Source organism: Seriola lalandi, unplaced genomic scaffold (genome assembly GCF_002814215.2).
Source record: "Seriola lalandi dorsalis isolate HSWRI2012SDOR001 ecotype SW California unplaced genomic scaffold, Sedor1 jcf7180002054484, whole genome shotgun sequence".
Taxonomy (NCBI): domain Eukaryota; kingdom Metazoa; phylum Chordata; class Actinopteri; order Carangiformes; family Carangidae; genus Seriola; species Seriola lalandi.
The window spans coordinates 62,125-87,980 of NW_019525037.1; the positions used below are offsets into that span (position 1 = coordinate 62,125).

General features: G+C 39.0%; 1 protein-coding gene across 6 annotated transcripts in view; it reads right to left on the minus strand.

The window, feature by feature from the left end:
* Positions 1-13,997: 13,997 nt before the first annotated feature.
* tcf4 (transcription factor 4) overlaps positions 13,998-25,856 on the minus strand; it is a 231,647-nt gene continuing 219,788 nt past the window's right edge. For 2 of the 6 annotated variants that reach the window (XM_087175703.1, XM_087175702.1), the window contains 4 exons: positions 25,670-25,832; positions 22,489-22,718; positions 21,688-21,835; positions 13,998-19,528 (listed from right to left, as the gene is read on the minus strand). In XM_087175703.1, the coding sequence (XP_087031829.1) occupies positions 19,480-19,528; positions 21,688-21,835; positions 22,489-22,718; positions 25,670-25,832 (590 nt within the window). In that variant the 3' untranslated portion in view covers positions 13,998-19,479. Of the gene's footprint in view, positions 19,529-21,652; positions 21,836-22,488; positions 22,719-25,669; positions 25,833-25,856 lie in introns of all 6 variants that reach the window. The other 4 variants (XM_087175706.1, XM_023412609.2, XM_087175704.1 and 1 more) reach the window with 3 other exon arrangements.

Sequence of the window (25,856 nt, forward strand, 5' to 3'; positions counted from 1 at the left end):
AATCCACTTGTGAAAAGCCAATCCACAGACAGAGTTTTAAAGTTTTGAAGCATGTGACCCCTCCACACACACACACACACACACACACACACGCACAAACACAACCACCTCTCCCTCCCTCTCTCTCTCTCTCTCTCTGTAACACCATTTTTGGAGATGTAGAGCACCAGTCTCTCACCAAAATGCAACTATTCCAACTATTTAAGGAATGCGAGCCGCCCAGGAAGAATTCTAGTTTCCTTCTTCTCTTAAAATGCTGAATCATCGATCTATATGTCTATCTATCTTAGTGTAACCATGACGACAAAGGTCATTAACCCAAATCACCATGTTTCCTTCAACCTAAACAAGTGTTTTGTGCCTATAAATGAAGAAACAGTGAACTTTCATTCATTTTTTTATGGGAAGTTTGGACGTCCGCTGTGAAATCTGAACACATGAATCTAAACTTTGATCACGATCTAATAAATGAGATGTTGCAGCAGTCTGAGCACACGCTGACACTGCGGTGCACCTGCACACAAACTGACAGCTTCCAGTCGAGGTTTGGAGTCTGCCGGAACTCAGAGCACTGACTGTTGGTTAAACAGCTGCTGGTTGCTATAGGTGTCAGACTGAATGGCTTTGTGTTGGGCAACACATGCAACCACTCCTCACATTCCTCTGTAGTGGAGCACTGAACACACCCATCAGCAGGTTATACTATATACTCAAAGTGACAAAGTGTCAGTGTTCGAAACAAAAGAAACTTTACACAGCCACGTGTCATTCATCCTCAGATATACTGAAACAATTAGTCAGTTAATTTTATATTCAACAGGAAATCAACTGACAGTTTTGAGAAGTGTCAAATTCTTTAAGTTGCATATCAAGAAAAATCACTAAAGATTCTCTTCACTGACTGTTTACTTTGCTCTGTTTAACTGAAAGTCTTTCGGTTTGACAGAAAATATTCAACTGGACTCTGGGGATCTGTCACAGACATTTACGAAATTACTTTTTTACTTTTTTTAATACATTATACAATTTCTATATGAACGAAAATGATTGTTTGATTGTTGATGATTTTGATGGAGGATCAAGTCCAGATAGAGTAGCATCTTATTTATAATGTGACATGTCAGGATGTTGGAGGATTCAAGAATACAAACCAATCACATATCAAATAAAGTTGGACTTAGAGGGGATATCTGTGGTGAGTTTTTGTTTCCACCTGAGGGTGAAACAGGTCACTGCTGGTTTCAGGATAGAACAAGAGGGAAACTGTGCACCCAGATACACAGTACATCAAAAGTCATGCACTGAAACTTTATTTATGTAAAAGTACAAAAGTATTAGCATCAAATTATACTTCAAGTACCAAATTAAAAGTACTTACTATGCAAAATGGTTCATTTCTGAGTAATACAAATTGTATTAATGGATTATAATCATGGTGCATTAAAGCATAGGCATATTTTTTCTGTTGCAGCTGGCAAAGGTGGAACTAGTTTTATATAGCCATTTGTTTCAACATATAAATATGCATTATGATTTATTCGTTTTTATACTTCGTTTTATTACATTTATATTTTGATTATGATTATGAATAATCTGGATCTGCAAAGTAAGAAGTAACTAAAGTTAAAAAATAAATGTTGTGGAATAAAGCAACAATGTTTCACTCTGATATGTAGTGGAGTAGAAATATGAAGGAGTGTAAAATGTTAGTACAAGTACCTCAAAATTGTACTGAAGTAGGCTTACATGTATTGTATATACATATATACATACATATATATGTATATATGTTTTGCAGTTTATTGTAACATGAATAGTGAAAATTATTTTAGTTATCAGTGTGTGTCAGGGTGGATCCCAGGAAAAGTAGTAAATGAAAAGTCCATAATGTGAAGTCCATGACTCCATTAGGTCTGTGGCAGCAACCTGAAGTGTCCTTGAGAAAGAAACTATTTGTGGCAAAGTAAAGAGGAGCAGTGTTCTCTGTGCCACTACGTTTCCATCCATCTCATTATGTGCATTTTCCATTTGTGCAGTTGAAACATCACACAAAAGATTTTATGTTGGCCTAAAGAGTTGGTGTATCGACAGAACAAAGTGTGACAAAGAATATTGGTTAAATTTTGGGTTGGATTTTGAGAAGCATTTAGAGTATTTCCATTTAATAGAATGGTGGAGCCGTTAAAACAGTCAGTCTTGGTTTTGAAGGTCTGACTCAGTGTAAACATGACGTAGCTTCAATAAAAAGCAGGAATAAAATGATTCCTCCTACTTTAAAGTTATCAATGGGAAAATAAAAGGATAAGATGCATTCCTATGAGCTAATTTCATCATCTCACACATTTGCTTTGTATGCCATGGTTGTGAATCACCCTGCAAAGAGCTGTATTACATGTCCTGTTGTGTCACCTGTAGTTCAGGGTGTGACTGCAGTTCAGAGAAGCATGCTGCAGAGGGGAGTGTCCCAGTGAGACAACCTTTACTCACACATTGATAACTCATAGGCTGCTACTGCAATAACTTACATAAGGTTCTACAGTTATGCAGCTGAACTTTAAGTGTAAGCATTATTTTTGAAATTATTTCTTAATGTGTTTTTTTTTTCAATTTACTTTTGGGTAAATTCATTTTTCTCCTTTTTCCGCTTGTTTAAGTTGTACTGTAAGTTTCTTTTCTTTTTGTGTATGTCACTAAAACCTTTCATTTCCAACCTTCCATGTTGCTGTATCTTATGTGTGACAATAAACAAAATTTAAAGGAGCTATTTTTTTGTTTTGCCTTTGCCGCATAGCTAACATTAGCATTAGCAAACAGCTGTTTACTTACAAGTCTGGAAGAGATGTTGCAAGTTCAGCATGTGGAGGAAGTGGTGGAAAGTAACCATCTTGTTTTGCTTCTATTTCTATCACTTCTTTTCTTCCTCTGACGTTAGCATGCTAACCAGCTAGCCCTGGTATGGCCCAACCGTCACATCACTTTTCGATACCGAGTCACTGTAGTGTCCAGTCTGTCCTGAAGAAGCAGATGTTCAGAGGGCATATTATAACCTTTTGTTTTGTAAGCACAATAATGGCTGAAGCTCTTGGCAAGACTGCCAAGTAAACAGCTGTTAATGCAAACACTGGCTATGTAGCAATAGCAAAAATTACTAACAGCTCCTGTCATCCAGGTCTCTTTAATTCTTTACATATATGGGAAAATAATATGGAATTGAAGCCAACTCCCCCCTCCCCCCAACTGCCCCCTCTCTTCTTTCACTGTTTTTGTAACCATTTATGGTACTTTTCATGTGAAAAAGCGAGTGTAAACACTACGACTGTCTTCCAGGAGAGATTGTCTGAAAATGTGAACAGTTAATCCCTTTTTTAAATAATATCGCATCTCCTGCCTCTCTATAATGACCCTTTTTGGAACAACTATAAACAGTTTTGATCTCAGCATGGTCAGACAACACGTCTCACCAGCCAGTTCTGATCAAGTATACCCTAAGAGTCTCTGTGCGGCTACTTGAGCCAAATGCAAACATTAGCCATGCTAGCATATTGCTGTCTAGCATGTATAATGCTTATTATGTTCACTGTGGTGGTTTAGCTTGTTAGCTTTTAAAAATCTGCAAGTTAGCACTAAACCAAGCCTTACTGAAGTTATTAGTTTTACATCTGGTCCTAAATTAAAGTATAAAAGATAAAAATTGACAGAGAGGGGAGGAGATCAAAGTCATTACAATTCATCTTCTGGGGACCATGAATGTCTGTGCAAAATTTCATAGCAATCCATGTAAAAGCTGTTCAGATATTTCAGTCTGGACCATGGCGGTGGACCTACCGACCGACAGACAATCTTCTCATCCCTGGAGCCAGAGCGTAGCTAAAAACATTCAAACTGAAACTGACCCCTGTGTGGAGGGATTTTCTGTCTTCAACCTTTATTTAACCAGGTGGCTCAGATAAAAACAGTTTTTTCAGGAATGATGACATAAACACAAAAAGCATAATCCCAAGACCAACATGAAGACCAACATGAAAACGGCAAAACACCCCATTCAGCAATGTACGAGGACAAAAATGCTATCATAAACAAATAAGAGGGGAGTGTGACAGTACAACAGCAGAGTCAAAGAGATGATTTGTTCTGGGTTTATTCTTATCTGCAGGTGAGTTCACAGAAAAGTCTCAGTATCACAGTACAGAGATTGATGTTGTGTATGTAACGGTCCCAGAGATACAACAGATTCATTTTATCCAGTTATTATTATTATTATAGAGAGAGAGAAAATGTTTTGATGAATTACGTCACAGTTTCTTTTACTGAAATCACTAATACCGTACTAAATGCTATTAATTATGCCAATGTACTGCTACAGCTACCAATCATCAGCAGAGTAGGAAATCAAATGAAATTCTCCTGGAGAAAGGTGTTTCTGAGGAGGGTGGATGGAAATGCAAAAGTTTCGCACTGAAAGACCAGAGATGAGATAAGGCATTGTTCCATCTCTGACAAACAGTCACTACTTGTTTCCTGTAACCATGACCATGATCTTTCCCTAATTTTAGATAAGTGGCTTTTCTTTATTCACCACAATCAGAATTTAACCATACTGTACATGATGGAATCTGACACCTCTATGGATAGGAAAAATGAGAGGAATACAAACGTCATTAGGATTCATCCTCTGAGCAACATGAATATTGAAATCAAATTATATGGCAATCCATTCAATAGTTGAGAAGAAATCTCACTTGAAACAAAAACAACCTGCAGGTGAATCTAGAGATTAAAATTATTAGATATCATCCTCTGGGAACTATGATCAAACATCATAGTAATGCATTTAATAGTTGATAACATATTCTTGTCTGGTCCAAAGTGGTAGACTGACCAGCTGCTCACTATAGCATGACTAAAAAATGGCGTGCCTTAGGTCTACTGATGTGGAAGCCACAGCTGCAAAAGCCTCATATGGATGATTTTGAATGAGCTGACCACTGACCTATTTCATTTATTAGTTATGAGGACTTGTATTTCTATTCAACTGGAACTACCACTGTTACTATGAATATTCATGCAGGATCAGTAAGACTGAATTGTTGTTCAACAATTGACAATGCTGTTGTCCTGCACAGTTATTGTACAAATACATCATTTTAAAATACTGCAACTGAATGTAACCTGGGATTTTTCAGAATCATCCAATAACAACACTTTGTTTGAAAAGTTGGTTTGAAATGTAATTATAGTTATCTATCCAAATGAAAACTTTTATGACACGTGGTTTTGACAGGTATGTGAATCCTGAAAATAAATATTTTATGTAGCTGGACATCCACATAGCTCAAGCAAGAAACAGGCTGAAAGGTGAACTGTGATGGCGTCATTTCAGCATAGTGGAAAACATTCAACAGCCACACCTGATGACTTGTGACAGAAAACCTTGTAACTCTGCCAGGATCAGGTGAAAAAATTCAGCACACACTGAGTTGGGTTTGAAAATGTTTCAGCAGTGCAGGAAAAAACCATCAGATGAACAGCAGCAGAGACCTGGTCAGTGTTTATGAGGGAGACAAGGTCAAACCTCCACCCTTTTTTTTCCTCTGTGAAAACAGAAATAAGGTGTCATGGATTGGTAAAAATCTGAACCTCTTGCTCTCAACTTGACACTCAATGACTCAAAATCCCTCAATTGATTGATTGATTTTCCTTCCTCTGTCTTCACTAGTAAAAGTCTGTTTTTCACAAGAAAAGCAACAATCTCAAATATCTCTGATCTATAGCCACTGACAATCATTCTAATGTTGCAATGTAAGTGAAAAGAGATTGCTCAGGTTGGTGCATGTGTCATCTAAATACTGTTGCATCTGTATGAAAGCCTGGTAGAGACAAAACAGATTACTCATTCTCTTTTCAGATGCAAGAGGGAGAAAATAGTAGATAAAGATTACCAAATCTCAGTATCAGCTTATCTTTTGTGGAAAAAATTCATCATCCATCTATTTGAAATTCTGATTAGAGTACAGCACACCTGCAACTTCTTGTTTTCACACTTTGGTTTCTGTATGGACAATAAACAGAAATGTATCCAATATATTCCATATATTGCAGTCATCCAGGGTTCTAGAAATTAAAGTCCTGTTCATTTTCACATAGACAACATTTATGAGTTTTGAGGTTCAGTTGAGGTCGAGTTGTCTGTGCAAGAGCTGAACAACTTTGTGAGAAAATATCTAGTTCTTGTATAAAAGTCGAAGCAACAAGTCAGTGAAATATAAACTTAAGGAGAAAATATAACTACAGCTATAAATACTTTGGCCACTTGCTTGTGTTTCTTCTGGTCCAGTATGAGCCCTGGCTCCATGGCCTGGCTCTGACCCATATACAGTGTGATGGTCAGATACTTCTTCCACATCTGGACTAATTCTGGCGCCCAAACAGAAGATCCTCCGGCTGTCACCCAACTCCGGAGGATAACAAGCAGAAGCTGCCTGGATGCGGCAGTATATGGGCCAGACTTGGACCGAGGAGCCAGGTCTATGTTGGGGCAGAAGTTTCACTCTGCTCTCTGGGAGATGGCGTCAGTAACTATGGTGACAGGTTTTTCTCTGGAGTGCAATGACACTGTCAGTTCTGTGACTGACCTATTCTTCATAGCAACAGCAGCTGAGGTTCGTGGGTATTGTATTTATAGCCATCTAACGGGAAAAACATGACTTCGCTGTCTAAGATGTTTTTTTGAGGAACCCTGAGAATACGAAACTTTCAAATAGAAATTTACACTGGGAGTAATACCTCTTGAACTCTTGAGAAGAAATGACATGTTCAGGTTTTGGACAGAAGTGTTTTGTGATGTGGACTTGATTATCTTCTGTACGTTGAAAAAAAAAAACTTGTCTTGACTCATATCTAAACCACTTTCCCTTCAGCATGAGGTGAAATGACGTCACTCTCTATCGCTTGTAGGCAGAAACAGATGAAACCACCTCGATGAGTCAAAACCAAGCGTCAGTTTACTGCGGAGCTCAGGAGGCAATTCCTTCTACAGAACAACCATTTCCTCTAAATGCATGATGTGATGTGTAACCTGCCCAGACTTGCTGCAGCAGGCTGGAAACATACAGCCATGGGATTAGTGTCAAGCAGTGTCTTCATTTACTCTCTGAATTAAACAGAAATCACCAGAGCCAAAGAAAAAGCTCTACAAAGTCAGGATCTGAGAGTTTGTGGTTTGCTGATATTGCAAAATAAAGGAGACTGAATATGAAAAAGATGAGTGTGGAAAATGCAGATTTTCCATCTAAACAGAGATCTAAAGGCCTAGGCTGAAACTGAAATCACTTGTCATCTTTATTATGTGCTTATCCTGTTTCCGGTCACATAAGGCATGCAGCCTTTCCCCACAGGGATGACACATTAAGACACACTCACAGACTTTGGGAAAATTTGAGTTTTCATTTCACTGGAAACTGGAGCAGTCGCAGAAAACCTGCACGGACCCAGGAAGAACATGACGAGTCCTGACGGTCTGACAGAGGCTATTTTTAAACTTTGTACTCACAAATTGTTATCTTGTGTAGAGATATAGCCTCACTTAGCATAAACACTGAAGACAGGGGGAAACAGCTGCCTGGGCCTCCTTCTGGCAGGATCTTTGTACTTCAATTGAATGTACTTAATTTTTTTCATGCTCATCATAATCTGTTATCGGCCAGAACACACAATTCTCTAATGGAGAACGTCCTCCCTAACCAATCAACAACCAGTGTACAATAATGACACCATGTTGGTCCAATGATAATTTCCAGTATGGATATGAAAAACCCCTGTGTACTTGTACTACTTGACTTACAGTAAGTACAGCCTTTGGTAGACCACTTGTTTTAGACTGCCTTCACAGTGTGATTGACTGTTTTTAATCCGTCCAAATCTTATGTTATTGATTGGGAGTTTTTTGTAAGCATGGAGGAATGAATCGTGGTGTTCCTGAAGGTTGAATTTTAGGTCTGACACTTTTTATCCTTCACAAGCAGCCAGTGGGAAACATCATCATGAGGCACCGTGTTATTCCCTCGAGCTACAGGAAGAAAGAAGTGGTTTTCTTGCTACTGATATATTTGGAGACTTCTCACCAACTCTACCATGAAAACTGAACTCACACTATAACCATATGAGCTTACCACAGACCTTAGCATGTACAGCATGTAGAATGCCATTTTACCTAAGTAAAATAAAGACAAACAATACAAAGTACCTCATCGACTGCATGCTACAAAACAAAGGAATAAGTCTTTGTGTCTTGCTTGTAACTGTTCAGCTGTCATTAAAGTCAGTTCTCACCAGCATAAACTTTCAGTGGCTCATACACAAAGTCCGTGCTCCCTGCTTGCTTGCCGATGTTGTCAATGACTCTTACTTATGCAAGAGCAGCTCAACAGGATTTCATGTGTAACTTTAAGCCTTCAAAATAATTGTACTATTGCTTATGCTAAATGAAACAATGCACAAATAACAAATGCAACCCAAATACATTCCCAATTATGAAATTGGTCTTACAAAAGTAAAGAAATTATATATACTATGTAAACAATATAATGGCAACAGTTAAACAAGGCATCAATTTCCGTAGCTATGCTGATGACACACAGTTTTACATGCTGTGTCTCCTGATGACCCAGTGCTAATGGATGCCCTTTTTAACTCTATTTTTAGATAATCGTTTTAGATTATAGTTATCTTTGACTCAGATCTCTCAAGCCAACACAGAGACACTAGTGCATGCTTTTCTGACCTGCAGGATTGACTGTTGTAATGCTCTTTTTCTAGTCTCCCTAAAAAGAATATATCTGAAATACAATTACTTCAAAACTCAGCTGCACATGCGTTGACTAAGACCACAAGCAATTCTTAAAGTCTCTGCACTGGCTGCCTGTCTGCTTCAGAAGTGATTTTGATTTGATCCTTTTATTGGTTTCTACAGCTCTAAATGGTATTGGTCCTAACTATTTTCCAGATTTCCTTTTATCCAATGAACCACCCAGAACCCTCAGAACCCCCTTTTGTTAATAAAGTCAGAACAAAAACCCACATCTTATTACTATGGTCCACGTCTCTGGGACAGCCTTCCTGAAGACCTGAGGGCAGCAGACTGCATTGAGATTTTTAGGAGCAAAGTAAAGACCTATGAGGGAGGCAGTTATTGTTTTTATTGTGTAAAGCTTTTTTTTAATAAGGTGTTTGAATGAAAATTGCTTTACAAATAAAGCAGAGCACACACTGAGGTGATCAAGTTGAGGTGGATTTATTGAAAAAAGGAACTGAGAAACACCAAAAACACAAGGAAGCAAGAACTAAGGTTAAAAACACTAAGAGGAATTAAAATACCACACAGGTAGACTGATGATCTGGCAACGAGTGACTGGAGAGCCGGGGTTTACTGCAGAGCTGACGAGATGATGAGGAGCAGGTGTGCTGGCCGTGCAATCAGGAGGAAGAGTAGCAGCAGGTGAGGAGCAGAGAGGACGGCCACGCCCAGAGACAGACGACACAACACGAGGAAACAAAGACGAGAGGCAACACACAAAACACGAGGGGAGGGGAAAAAACCAGGAGCGTTGGACAGGACCATGACAACTTCATCTTCAATTCTCCACCACTGTGATGTATGTGAGTGTGACGAACAGGTGAAGTGATAGATTTATACAGTAGCGCATTCGAAAAAAAGATGTAAAGTGAGGGAACCTTTTTGCTTTGTTTGAAATAATTCCTGATTTTGGTGGTTTTTGCTTCCTTTTTAGATCAGAGGGTGATGTGTAAAATCCCCACTGTAATGCACTGGATACTGCGTCACCCCTGGTTGGACTGACTGGCTTCCAGTGACACATCACAAACATAAGAATATAAGAAAGTAGAGGTCAGTAGTCAGCTACTGTAAAATAACATGATGCCATGGGTTGGTTTTCCTCCTGTCCTCCCTTTATTGGAGTCATGTAATGGAATATATTACAGTGTGGGATTATACTTATACTTGATCAAGATGCTTAAAGTGATATCTTGGGTTATTTGACGTGGGGGAGTGTGAGGTACTGTATTATATTGTTGAATTACCACATTACTATGCAACTACGGTGCACACTGTATTTACTCCACAGATCAGCTGTTACAGACTGAGCTAAGCGTAGGTGCACTTGTGTGTGGGAATACGGTAGTTCGACATTTGAAAAAATGTAGTTGCAAAGGAAAGGGCTGTTTGATGGCAAGCTGAAGTGGTGAAAATATTCCAAATAAACCATGCTACTGAACTGAGCTAGCTTGTTTCTGTAGGCACTTTAAAAAAAAGTAGTTAAAAAGCCATTTTTGCTGACCCCATCCACAGCAGCATATCGCTCAGCTTCTGCACCGGTGCTGCTGCTGCTTCTCCACACACTGATCTGAATCTACTGCAGGTAATACACTGACTATAGATAAGCACCTCACACAAGCCCGTGTCAAACAACCCGAACTATCACTTTCAGAGAGCTCAGTTCAGAGAGCCCAGCACAGCTTGTTCACTGCATGTCATTTCCCCTCCACTCTGTGAAGAGTAAAAAGAAAGAGGAGTTCACAGCGCTGCATTATAAAAATGGCACATTTATTGCTACAGAATGAACATGAACGTCATTGCATCACTACAAGATGAGAACCAACAGGCAAAGAACAGCCAGCTGTTGGGCTGGTATGAGGAAGAATAAACCCTCAGCACAGAAATCAAAAAGGACCTGCTCCCCAACATCACAGCTGGTCTGGAATAAAACCAGAGTGTAATAATAACAACATCAACAATAACAGCAACCATAAAGACAACATACTTAAAATATACATAAAAACAAAGGAATACAACATTAACCAGAAATAATTTGTAAAATGGAAATGTAGAAAAGAACACTTGCATTGAAAAATACACAGATGTAAAGACTGGAGGCACTCAGCCACACATTGGGAAAAATGTGTAACTGCTGTGTTTTTGTTATGTTTTAAATTGTTTTCCGATATTTGTATTGTCATCTGTTGCCGGCTGGGATGGGACGTCCTCTAACCACGACCCATCACACAGGAAACCCCACAGGCATGTCTTCAATAACACGTGGTTCAAATAAAACGTCTTGTAATAGAGTAAAACAAAGTAACAAATTTCATCTTTTTATCAGTCACTTTTGAATATTTCCAAACATTTACAAAGTATGTTATTGTAGTTACTCTGTTTTCAGACAGTAATCTGATTTATTTTTTCTTCACTTGTTCTTTTCAGTGTCGTCGGTAGGAAAAGATTGCCTCTGCAAAAGAAAAAGAAATCATATATGATTGAGTTAGTTTAAATTTTGCTTCAGTTTATTCCACTGCAAAAGAGCACTAGACAAAGGAAGCCTAAACAAAAAGCCCAGGCACTGAGAGCAGGGTGCTTTGTCTTTTTTTTTTTTTTTAATTTTCCTTATCTTCACTGAGCATCACAAAGAACAAGAAGAAAGAAAAAGGCCACAGTTATTGTATTTTCACCTTCACATAATGAGGTTAATACTGAAAAATGAAGCTTGTCTTTGAAAATGACAAACGGTATGACTGACTGACGGAAGGGGGAGATGAGTCAAGTTGTGCTTGTTCATATTGTTGTTGGAAACTACTTTTTTTTTTTTTTTTTTTTTTTTTTTTTTTAGCATTTCTTTTTTTTTTTTTTTATCCTAGTTCACATCATCATCTCTGGCCTGTTTAATGATCTGCTGTTTTCATTGATGGCTGATGACTGTTTTAGCCAGTCGGAGATATAATTGACCAATCAGAGCTTAATTGGATTATGTAAGAATGTAGACATGTCAACCTGTAGTGACAGGCAAAGATGAGGTGGACATAGCTAGGTATTGTAGGTTGTTATATTAACTTGACTTACAGAAGTTCCAACCTTTAAATCGACACATTTCTTTGATCATTGTGAAAAAGACGGTCTGGTAAAGAAACAAGCCCATAGGTCATCTGTGCAAGCAACTTATTACAACTCAAGCTGCCATAGTTATTATGACGGGAACAAAGGTGGACGTGAGGAGGTCGGGATGGATGGATAGGTAGAACATAGGACTTTCACAGACTAGATCGCTTGAAACCAATTTGAAACCAGTTTGAAACCGATCTCACAGAGTCATCATTTTATACTTTTAACCACGTCTTTCCCACAACCCTAACTCTACATTTGTTATAGTTACCATGACGACCACAGTCCTGTATGCCTGCCGCCATAGAGGCACAATTTTAGAAGATGCTCCTATGGGTTGTAACATAGGGTAGGAAACAACAACCTGTATGGTTGTTCAGGTTGGATGACTTGTTGCGTGAATCTTTACTGCTCTGAGCAACCTCTTCCACTGTCAGTCTGGTTCTGATTGGTGGAGGGCAGTAATACATCAAGTGTTGTCAAGGATGTTCTGTCTGACATCAAAAACCCAAAGTATTTTCATATTTCAGTCAAACACCAAACAGAAACTGTTTAAACCAAGGGGTCCACACTGAGGATGCTGGGAGGACACAGACCATCCATTTGAAGGTGATAGCTGAATGCCATTACTTTGAGGAAATAGTACATTATTTGGTAATTCCATGACACAAATTATTAATTTGAGGGAACTAGTTCCGAAGTTTTGAGTCCAAAGGATTAGACTGGAACAGAAAATTGATTAAATCAAGGCAAAATTAAGTCTTATTGTTCTTGCTGGAGAACCCAGACTAAAACTCGTCTGGACCAAGTTACATGTAATAAATTCAAATCTTGTACAGTAACCATTCATACTCCTTTTTAAACAATCAGCTCACCCAAATCGCGACATAGAGTTAATGGTATTTAGCCATGCAAACGTTTGTGTTTTGTTTTGGATGTATCTGCCACCACTCAAATACAATGGAAGTGTTGTGTTCCTGAAACATCAGCATCAACTGGGAAACTGTCAGATGGACATGTTGTATCATGTTTATTGAACATGTGTAGAAAAAAAAATGTGGAGACACAGTGGCTTTAGCAATAGTTGGCGTTGAACGGTTATAGTAGTGTAAGAGTAAGACTAGTAGTTTCCATTTGTGCTAAGCTAGGCTAAACACATGCTGGACCTGTCTTTGAGCAGGGTGCACAGAGATAAAACTGATACATATCTTCTGATCTGACTGGTGAGAATGTATGTTAGGAATAACCAATAAACCAATTATCCAGAAATGACTGAAATGTAAAATTAAAATTACTGCTAGTGTTGACCAACAGTGAGAGCACATTATTTAATACATTTGACCTTAAAATACTGTTTTATGAACAGAGTTATTTTGGACCCTCAAAGATACGGTCTCAAAAATGCCTCCTTTGTTTGTTTCAGGTCACATGCCCTTTCCCAATTTCAAATCACCTGTAAACTTAAAACTTTATTAACTGAACTTAGCTCAGTTTGTATGCCTTTGTCATTAACACAAACTTAAATACTAGTGTGGTTCAGTGAGCATAGGCCTACAAACTACAGTAAATTACTTTAGCGTTTTCAAAAACTTAAGACCGATACTGTATACATGTATGAATATGAAACTGGAAAATATTAATGTCATAGTATAAATACTCATGAAGAAAACTTTAAAAATAGTAGCAAGAGTTTAAAATGATTTCTTCTACTGGCAGTTGATATATGTATGAATTAAACCTTTTGATGTATAGAGGTTAAAGACATGAAAACAGGCCCCTTTGATTGTTCATTTAGTCATTTTCTTTCTCAGAAGTTAGTAGTTTTATACTGATAATTTTTATAAAATGTTCTTTTTCAAATTGTTTGGTGTGAAAAAATAAAAATTTAACTTTATATAAATGTACTAAATTTCACATTTGTTGTGCTACTGATGTCTGGTAGTGCTCATCTCTGGTGTGTACTCAAATGTATTTGTTCATTTAAACGGGGTTAACTATCATGAGAAAAGTGAAAAATGCTTCCTCGGAAAACAAAGGACAGGAGTGGCCGTTTTGAATTCAACTCATTATTGCAGTAAAACTGGTACAGAGTAACAGATTACAAAGCTCATGGCACAGTCACTGAAAAAGAGAAATGAGGTGTGTATGTACAACAAGGAGGGAAAAGGAAAAAAAAGTTAACATTTTGGCTAATAGAAACATCAGGGGTAACATAAAAATGAAGATACTGTAATTCGGGAGATGACTTGATTATACAACAAAGAGAAAATATGAAATGAAGCATCGTAAAAATAACATTACTTAAAAAATACATTTAGCACTTACACTGACAGATTCAATCCAAGTGTTTAACCTAGGTCCAATTCAAAGCAGCTTTTCCTTTTGATAAAAAGCTCAATTTTAATGGCAAACACTGAAAAGAAACGACTGAAACTGCCTTGCACATGATCTGATATCTTTTTGGGGAAATAGCTGATAAGATTGTTTGCTGACGACCTGCTTTTTTATATTAGCAACGCTCTAATCCTTTACAAAATTTTCATATATTAATCTTGAATCAGTTGCTGAGGGTCTTTCATTTAATCAACATTTACAAGCCATTTTGAAGGAAATAAATGCACAGGAGTCAGAGCCAGCTCAAGCCACTGGGGGGGGGGGGGGGGGGGGTGACAAATTGAAGTGAACATGTGAGTGATCTTTGGGTACCTCATTCAGTTGTTGTCTTAATTTAAGCAATTAAACATTAGTTTGTGTATTTTAGAGTTCTGGTATCATGTGTTTTTTAATAATATATAGTTTGAATGTTAAGTAAGAAAAACATTTTACAGAATACTTCTTTTAGGTTTAAAAGTTGTTTTCGTTTTCTCTAAATGATTGTATTAACTCATAAGAAATCCTTTACACTTCCCCAAAAATGGCTTGTGCCGGCTCTGACAGGAGTGATTCTCGGTGCAAGCAAAGACCATAATTTGACTTACACCTCAGATGGTTGGCAACCAAAACAACATACAGTACTGAGCACCACTGACCGAAACTTAAAGTTGGCACCTGGCTACTGTAACCGGACGAATACAACCTCACTAAACCTCAAAACAAGTTCATCATCATGATCATCGCTCTCACTGGCAAGCCCTCACCCCACAGAAACCCCACAGAAAATGTTTTATGACTATTTACACATTTCTCTGCAAAAAATACAATTAAAAATGGTAATGTCATGAGGCATGAGAATTAAACAAATATCATATATCTTTTATGATTTATGATTCCTCCCTTCAACCCTCAAAATGTTCCCCACAGATATAAACAAATGTAAAAAAAAAAAGAAAAATAATAAAGAAAAAAAAAAAGATTTTGGAACTTTTGACCTCACTACATTTTCAATGTGACACATTTTTTTTCAACACACACTGAATTTTACTTTTTTCATCTTTTAACAAAAAAACCGATACAACATATTTCTAAAACACAAAATAACAACAGTCTACATGTAAAAATATAACTTTTACATACACAATTTCAAAATAATGGTAAAGTTTGCCATTTTGTTGCATACAATTTACAAACGTCTGTGTGTTGTTGCCTTGGATATATAGCAGTGAATGGAGCTGATGGTACTCCAGTCCCATTTTGTCCTGCGCAGGGTGCCGTACTAGTCAGAGGGTGTTGTCATGGCAACAACAGAGAACACAACAAAGTCAGTTGAAAATTTAAAACACTGAGGGGCCTCGCCAACTTCTGCCAGTTCAGTCTTTGAGAAAATAATTCCTCCCCAAGCAAACACTTTGCAACAGAAAATAAAAAAATAACAGAAAACGGCACCCTCCTTATATATCGTATATATTTTTTGTACATTTATATATAGATTGATTTATTCAAATAGATTCTTTTCCAGTTTCCGTGCCTTCCTTTTGATTGGGTAGGATTTTAACCGCGTCAAAATGACCACCGACAGAGAACAATGCTGTCGGACAGAGAATTGTATTGTTTTTTTTGTTTTTGTTTTTGTTTTGTTTTTTTACATTTTCTGTAATAGACATGTAAACCAGAACAGACAAAGAAAAAGTAATAAGAGAAAAGATTCTTCTTAAAAAACGGAGCGAGAGAGAGAGAGAGAAAGAGAGAGAGAGAGAGAGAGAGAGAGAGAGAGAAAAGAAAGAAAATCTGTTTTACAACATACAACCACACACTTTGTACTGAAGACTACATTGGCTTACGGTCAAGCCGATCAAATATTGATAAAAAGCTGATAAGCTATAATACAAGAAGAGACGCGTTGTTCACCATGGAAACAGGGATGGGGCTTGGAACAGGAAAGTGAGGTTTGGGGGTTATGGAGGACTTGGGAGGACGGGGAGGACTGGGACGGGGGCTCGTCTTGCTAAATCAAGCGTCTGTCCCATTGGCTTAAAGCCAGAACACGCTGTCTACTTACATATAAGCGTACAGTACATTAAATACAGTTTTGTTTTTTATCCAAAAAATACTTTTTTTTCCTTTTTAGCTTTTTTTAAATTCCCAGGTCTGGTAAAAAACCTGACTGCATAGAACCTAACGACTAAGAACAGGTTTCCCTAAGCTTGCATCCTATTAAAAGACCAGGTAAATGTCCTCCTCTGGTAACTCGAATGATATGAACTCTAAAAAGGCACATTGGTAGAAGTGTGAATGTTCAAATTGCATCTGTGGGACCGCTTAGGTGGGGCAAGAGGCTTGGGAGAGGGGCTAGGACTCTCGTTCAGGGCTAATAAGGCTAGGGTCAGCAGAGAAGACAGTACTGGGACTTGGGATTAAACATAGGCCTGGACTGAAAAGGGTTTAACTTGGGGTGAGGGTGAAAGAGGACTTTCAGACTGACACCAGAAAACAAAGGATGTTGTTGCCTTAAAGTTTTCCTCCTGACCTCTCTGGTTCCACCTGCTTGCAGTCATGACTTTTGTCTCCCACCTTGTCCTGATCCTGACTTTCCCAAACCTTTATCACTCAGAAATCATGACGATCATAGAACTCCCCAAAAAACTTGGTTAAGTCTTCGCACTTAATTCTGACAGGATATTGCTGGTTAGGATTCTGGATTGGACCTCTCTCAGACGTAGACCATTGATCTGGTTTCAGTTGATTCAAAACGGCATATTTGTTATGAACGTTCTGAATTTTCCTGCGTCTTGACCAAACCAAGATGAGCGAAATGACTGGGCCCAACAGCGGCCTACTTTGTTCTGAGGGCTGCTAGATGTAGCTGATATTGGCCAAATTATCCAAAATCTGAAACTTTAAAACTTTGCCTAATCTGGCTGTCATATATGAGCCAGAGTCTGCTGACATACAGGAACACCAATTGTTGTTTGCACCAGAAAAATAAAGACTATTCCAGTTCCTATTCAATCATCACTGCAACACCATCAAGTGAAACATATCAAGGACTGCAATGGAACTTGAAGAAGTTCAATGAGACTTTGCAAATGCTTGCAGCAACAGACACCTCATCAATGATATGGACTCGTCCGTTATTTTGCCAAACACAAAGTGTCAATCAGAAAGTCCCCCCCCAAGGTTGGTACTTGGGGCTGGGGAGAAGACTGAAGTTAGGGTTAGAGGTTTAGGGTTATGATTGGACAGGCACTAAACCAGGAAATGAGGGAATCTAGTGAATCCAATACAGGAATGCTTTGACTACTGCTGCTTGGCCCCCAGTAGAAAATCATACACCCCTCACCCCAATGATTGTTCCCTTGCTTCCCCTGCAGTGTCAACACCTCTGGCTTCTCAGTTTGTCTTTCTCTCCCTCGAGCTCTAACTCCTCAGGATGATGGCCTGCCTCAATCCTGCTTTCCCCCTCCATGACTCCCCCACATCCTGTAGTTCAGGCCTTCAGGACCCCGGGAGCACTGGATTCAAGTAGAGCGATTGTGATTCAGGGAATGTGCTAAACATGGAATAGAATTCACGTCAGTGCTCAGTCCAGCCCTCTTCCCTCTCATTCGCCCATCCATCTATCAGTCTTTTCCTTGATTTGTAATCCTTCAATTTCAGGAAAGGTTTGAACACTAGTCTCAAACTCTAGCTGCTATGCAAATGCTGTGGAATATCCGACAAAGAACCTTGATTTGTGATGTTTGCTAGAGCTGTCTTTTTGTCTTTATTTTTGCATCTGCCCTACAAACCTTCAACAACAATCTCAGATGAAGATGTCAAGAAAAGCCTTGCCTTTCTGCCGCATTTAGAAGTACACTTTTGCATTACTGCATGACTTTTGCCGGTAATTCCTCTGCCTTCAATAATTTGAACACCCCAAACCCCCTGGAGTCACTCATTGATTGACTGATTAATTGATTCAATGATTGATCCTCTTAGTACTCTCTTCCTCCCAGTAGATACACACGAGCCAGTTGAAGTTTCTGTATTTGTGTTCACACTAAAAACCTATCCATTCTTACCATTTTGCAGTCTGAAGAAAGTCAACGTTACTATTAGCATGAAAGTCCAATGAAAATACATAAACAGAAATATTCATATTTGTTTTACACTTACAATCTAAATGTTTAGGAGGGAATGCATTAGAAGGGGAAGAATGTGTTGCCCCTGTTTCCTGCTTATTTCTAGGCATTTATGATAGTCAAAAAGCATTTGTTAGCTTAACTTTTGTTCAGATCACTCAACTCTGAAAAGCAGTTGGGTCACAACAGATTTTGCGTCCTAATCTCTTCCTCAGTTTAATTTATACTTGAAGATGTGTGGATTGTAAGGGGATGTGTGATTGTGCAGCCTGCGTCTGTGATACTTCCTGGAAATTTCCTGTTCTTTTTCTTTGTCCTGTTTTGTTTGCTTTGTTTCTCCGTGTGTATCTATCTGACTGGTTTGCATCCAAGAGGAGATCAGGCACAGCTTCATCCACAGTGTGGCGTTAGATTGCCATTCAGTCAGAGATGCGCCAAGGCTGCATTCAACAACAGCTGCGCAATGTTGCTTTAAAAAAGAAAAAAAATCTCTTAAACACTTTGTGATATGTTTTGTTCCATTCTGAAAAACACTCTCCAACCCCCTAGCCTCCTCACTGCCCGCATCCAGTTGCACTTTTTTTAAACAAGTTTTCATCATTTTTTCCTTTTCTCATATATATATACTATATATATTTATATATATATAGAACCCTTTTGTTCTTTAAAACTGGGAATGCTGATAAAACAAGTAGTACAAGAAGAATTTCTTGGATGATGTGATTCCAAAGACTTTTGTCCATTGCTGTCACTTCGTGTGAAAAGCTCCCATTAACTGCCACTTTGTAGCAGCCATGTTACAGCGGCCGTTTTAACGTCTCCACAAAGTAGCATCCAGTTCACTTCAGCTGGAGATGCAAAGTGATGAAAGCGACTAATGTGACTCTGCAGTTTGAGTTCTCGACGGGAGAAGGAGACAAAGGCGAAGAAGAGGATCAGAGACGACAGATGAGAGGAGAGAAAGAGGCTGATCTGATTGGTCAGGCTGAAGCAACAACAGGTTTGATAGATTGCTGGGTTGTCATGGAAACGCCGTCAGAGGAAGTGGTCACTCATCATCTTGATGAACTCTGGCACCTTAGACCTGGAGGCAGAAAGAGCACAATAAAGAAATGGAGGAAAAGGAAATTAGTACATTGCACAGACAAACAAGCTCATGGAAAAAGATTTGTTTATCTGAACTCTAAAGCCTTACTAGTGGCCCCTAGTGGTTGCGGTTTTTATTACAACCTACAACAACAATAGGGCTAAAAGTATCAAGTTTGTCCCGTCATTAGCGAAAAAAACTTCTGGGGAGCATGAATATGCTCAATATAATAAGGCTACATATTGGAATATTTAGTGTTTCTGTTGTACAAGTGGACATTTTGAACTGATGGTGATACCAGAGGAAAGGTCATGAACAACCAAATAATTAGGATTCATGACCGGGGATTTCCATAATGATATTCCAGTCAGTAGCTCCTAAAATAATTTTTGCTCCGACTAGTGATAGAAACATCGTCTTGAAAACTGTCCTTGTTGGTGCATTCAAGGACCCTCCAAAATCAGTTGAACGATCAACAACAATGGTTTGTTGCTGAGCAGAAACAGAATGACCAAAGTCATATGATAAAATAAATATCACTGCTTCAAAACATCCATTGAACTATGTTGTGGAAACTTACAGATTACGGCCAAATTTGTGTCACATATTGTATCTGTAGATTTTTTCAGCAACAGATACATAGATTTTGGATGCTTGTGATGGAGTTTGCTGAATGCACCACAGAGGAGCATTTCTTCCCTTATCTGTGACCTAAATGTTTGTTTTCGTAGAAATGAAATCAGTGGGAAGTCAACACTGATGTATGATTTGGAAAATCATAATCAAGAATGTATTCATGTCCTCCTCTACTAAAACACTGCACAACTCCTTAAGGAGATGCTAAGTTAATGCTAAGCGCAGAATGACAAAGCTTCCTTGGGGCACAGATTTTGGTCATTTTTGGTCCGCTTCCTTGTAAGGTCAATAATATGTTGAGAATGAGTCTTTCACTGTGAAGCTTTCCCAGATAAGAAACCATTTGCGGTTTTGTCTCAGGCCTGATCCTAATCAAGGACCTTCTGATACCTCAAGGCTACAGAACATAGAAAACAAGCTCTATTACACATTTAACTCGAGTCACATGCAAACACAAACACGCTGACTGACTGTTGAGAGAAAGCACAGTTGTAGAGCCAAGAACACAAATGACACATTTCCAGTAAAAAGCAGCGACAAACACAGTCACACATTACAGACATTAAAATCACACTTACTGCCAATCTGTTGTTAAAATGTACCCAGACCAGACAGAAACTAACTCTCGTATTTTTAGACAGCCACAGTTTCATCAGCTCTGCCAGATTTTAACTGTCAGGAACTGAACTACAAATTAGTTCAAATAATCGCATTTCTCTATATGTTGTCTGTGTACGTTTTAACTACCTTTGTGAGGCAGATCTATTTAAAACTTATTTATTTATTACCTGTATGATAGATAAATTACATATATATTTATATAAAATGAATGAAATCAAATCTGAGCTCTCAGTTTTATGATGCAATACTTAAACATGAACATATCTGCTTTATGGTTAACTTTTATTTAGGGACCTTTTTGCTGGGAGCAGTTCTCTCATATTTTTCTCTTTTATTTTGAAAAGTTGGACACCAAACAGGACGTGTTGTTTTTCCCAACCACTATTTTCCTGACCAGCTTAGTGCACCTGTCCCAATAAAATTGATCACTTTATATTTTGGTTTTGTGATAAAAAAACTAAATAAACTGAATTAAATTTCAAATAGTACCTTCCTGCAGTTCTATTCTGCAGGAATGAAATGGTTAAATCATACACAGACAACACATCAATGGATCTCAGACAACTAATGGACAATTTATGGCCTATCCATCATTTGAGATGACAGGAATTCCCTTTTTCCAATTTATTAAATGGAATTGAAATGTATATTGAAATGTACAAATATGAAAATTATATCTATACACTAGTCACATCAACTTATTTTCATGGGAGGCTTGTTTTGTTTGCCTGTGGTTTCCAATCTGATGGCAAGTGATGGGGTTTATAAAATGATTAAAGTTTCTGAACTGGTTTCTAAATCAGGATTCTTTGGTTTGACTTAAAGGTACAACAGCAGATTAGTTTATAAGTGAAATCTTCTGACCATTCAGGGGGGGAGGAGATGTTGCTGCGTTTTACATTTGTCCCATGGGGTTTGACCCATCGCCCATGGCGGCGGCGGCATGGTGCGCGGCGGCCAGCGAGAGGGGAGTTCCGTCCGACGTCACAGTCACCTTCTCCTCCTCACGGCGCTTCAGACAGGCCGCCTTGGGGTTCAGGTTTCGCTCTGGGAGGAGAAAGAGAAGGAGACCTGTTATTATCATGTCAAAATTTTGTCTTTTTCTCTTTCTTTTCAGAGAGCTGTTCTTCCACCTGGATCTCTAACTCAGCAGTTAGACTCAAGCCAAAAAGCCTAAAAACTTCAGCCTGGTCCAACACAACCAACAGGTGCTGCTGCTGCCCTCTCCTGGAGACGCTGGAGCACTACATGTGCTGCAGTCTTAGCCTTAACCTCTGACTTTCCCCCTGACTTTCACCTTACATTTTCCTTAAGCAGCTTTAAAGTTTGAATAAAGGAACATTTATCACTTCTCTGGCTCGTCATTAAATCTATGTGATGTTTCCATCAGTGAAATATTCAAAATCAGGACTCCATGTTTGTAATAGCTGCATCCCTCCATGAGATGGAAACATTCCAGATATGTTGAAGAACCTCTACTAGAATTTAAAATAAAGTTCTGAGAGTTTCAACAAAGCTTAGCTGTTCAGAATGAGTTTGTAAAGACAAAGCGTTTGGTGGCTCAGACAGACTTTTCAACTCTGATAGCAGCCAGAATACTGGTCTGGATGAGGGTGTGTCACCGCATTTGCGATGGCATCTGACTGAAACTTGATTCAACGTAACAGACAGTCAGTCTTGTGTCTTCATTTGAAACTGACCTCGCACTTGCTGCTCCAGACTGAGGATGACGGCCACGGCCTGGTGCAGGATCAGTAACTTGGTCTGAGGTTTGTCGCTCTTCAGGTGCAGCTGGACCATCCTGCCCAGCTCCTTGAACGCCTCGTTGATGTCGCGGACGCGCAGGCGCTCCCGCGCGTTGTTGGCCATCCTCCGTTCCCTCTCTCTCTCCATCTTCTGCTCCGGAGACAGGTCCTCATCGTCGTTGTTGCTACGATGACCAATGACGAGGAGGAGAAAGAGGAGAGAACACGGGGGATGAGGATAAGGAGGGAAGGGATTTGACGCTCAGTTTATATTTCTGTGTGGAGTCTGATATTAACACAAACCTGCAGAAAGAGCTGTATCATTGTACAACTTAGTGACTTTTAAGACATGATTTATCATGAGAAAATAACTGGGTTATAATATAAAAGGGGCCAATGTGCCATGTGTCATGCTAACATGATATTTCACAGGTCACAGGCAGCGTTTCACAAAGAATAGAATGGTCTCTCGTTTCAAAGGGAGTTTAGTGACTTTACTCTGTGTAGAAGAAAGGAATGAATCAGAGTTTAGTACAGTCACTAAAGTTTAAGAGATATACACATTCATTTAAATGTATTAACTGGACCCTGTTTCCCTTCATTTATGATTTTAGCTTTACTTTTATCAGAGTTGAGACTATTTTCAGGAGCATAGCTAAATCCTATTACATTATTGTCTTAGCAGCAGAGACGTCAGCTTTCTACCTGCTTAAACTGTCTTTCCGGCTGGTTTTGTGGGTCAACACAGCCAATCACAGTGTACATGTGTTTTAATTGACATGTTGTACTGTTTCTCTGGTCACAGCACTACACAGTTACAAAGCTGAGGGGTCTGCAGCCCGGTCAGTTCATGCTGGGTGCTCAGACCCAACACCTCCTTCACTCATTATTCATTACATACGGCTTATTCTACAGTGAGTTGTAAATTGGGACACAATTTTCTCATGTCTATATCACTGGAGCTGTTGGACTTTATATACAATATTTAAAATAATATGGCATCATAACAGAAGTTGTCTGAATGTGGTAATACAATATTTCTTTTATCCTTAACATAGAGTCACAGCAGAGACTCATTTAGATTTACTCATATTATCACACTAAGCAGGATTTTCTATGGCTTTGCTGTAGGGGTGTGGAGGTCTACCAGTGTTCATGATAACAGTTATATTTATTTGATATATGAAACATGAGAATTTAGTGATGGCAGATGTCTGGCCTTGTAGATCTTTTGTTTGTTAGTTCACCTGGTTGCCTTTTCACTGTCCATTAGTTTTTGTAAAGAATGAGAGTATTATTATTATTATTATTGTTGTTATTATTATTAGATATCGCAGTAGTCAAAAACAATCAAAAACCATTAAGCTACTGCTACAACATAAACTAAGCTAGTTGAGCTAGTTGTAGCTAAATCCTTCTCTATGGTGAATATGGTTGTGTGACGCCATCTAAGAATTTTTACTTATGTTTAAAAGATTTCTCTACTGAACCTATGACTATGTCTGTGCTAGAGATGCGTAGGCTGCAGAGGTCTGGTAAACTCCTTTTACAAACTGTCTTCAACTGACGCCGTCTCAGGTGGCGTCACTTGAGGACATTTATCAGATTCCACACAGCTCCCTCTGGAGACACAGAGGCTTTTATACAGCTGTTTGCACATATGCAATAGAGTTCCCCTTTGACTGTAGCTGGCAATATAAGAGAGAAAATGCAAGAATAGGAAGCGTTGCAATAAGACGAGAAAACACACAGTCAACCATGACGTCTGCTGGATCACATGATACATTCCCAAACCCTGTACCACAGCAGGGGCAACAGTTTTCATCTATTGTATGCTTCTTCTTTTCATCAAAACCATTTTAATCATCATCATCATCATCATCATCATCATCATCATCATCATCATCATCATCATCATCATGACCGCCACCATCATGAACAATCTCTGGGTTTGGGATCCAAATGTGTCTGATTTCAGTCTTCCTCCAGGTGAAAGTTAAACCTGATAAACTGTTTGTATCATCATGACCGCCACCATCATGAACAATCTCTGGGTTTGGGATCCAAATGTGTCTGATTTCAGTCTTCCTCCAGGTGAAAGTTAAACCTGATAAACTGTTTGTTTCATGTTTATCGTTGGAGGGATGAAGGCTGCTCAGCTGCACACAGGACGGGAAACCAACACTTTGTTTTCATTATTTCAAACTGAAAGCTGACCGACTGTGAGCATTTATAAAATGTGAGATCAAAGCCTTTGAGACACGTTAAGGAACATTTTTTTGCAGACTTGTCATTTTCTCAGCAGGAATAATCATCAATCGTGTTTCCGTCGGTGTTTGTTTCCCAGTCCTGAATGTGAGGCAGCACCTCTTTGAGAATACTGATTGTTGGCTCTACTCTCTTGTGTGAGAAACAGTTAAACCCAGGCTCAAGACCGTGGAGAGACTGACGGGATCAACCAGGAGCCTCATGTCCACCAGGAACCTCTCTTCCTCTGTCTCAACAGCGCTGCCTTTGATTTAGACAAATCAACAGCAGCCATGTTCAAAAAAAAAGAGAGACGCCTGGTGGATATGGACATTTCACGTACAAGAAGTCTCTGTATTAACTGATTTTTTTAGCTGCTTCTCATCACACTTGGTCACTTCATCAAAGTCCAAAGGCTGGTTCCCAAAACACTCACGAGCTAAAGTCCTTCCTCGTGTCCTTTCTCTCCAAAAATGACAAATTACTGCTTATTTTACCTTATTGTCTGGTACATCAGTGACTGAACTCAACTGAACATGTTTTTGTATTTGCTATCCAGGATTTATATAATCTAATTAAATCAAAGTAACAATGTGTAAACAAAAATTGTAATGTCGTGCAGCTTATTTTAATGTTAATCTTTCTCCAGAAAATGACTAAATGTTCTATTTTATTCCATGAAGGTGCTGGATGGCCACGTGTTCATTTCTACCCTGTGACTCCTTGTGAAGAAATAAAACATCTGGAACTATCTCCTGGAGAGCTTTTATTAATCAATGACACGTAGAATAAGGAAGGTCTCTGAGCCCGGAGGTGCTTTGGGAAGATGCGTCCCAGCCCAGCTGAGGGGTTTGATGGAAGCGAACAACTGGGAGGTTGGCGGGGTTACCTAGATCTTGACCTCTCAATAGATTTGAGCTCCTTGCTGTCGGCGTCCTCCTTCTTGGGGTCCAGGTTCTTTGAGTCCAGGAGGTTCTCGTCCCCCTCGTCCTCAGACTTGATCTCTGAGCTGACGGAGGAGGTGCTCTGGCCCTGAAGGCCTCCGGACAGAGCTGCAGGAGGAGGAGGGGGGGAAG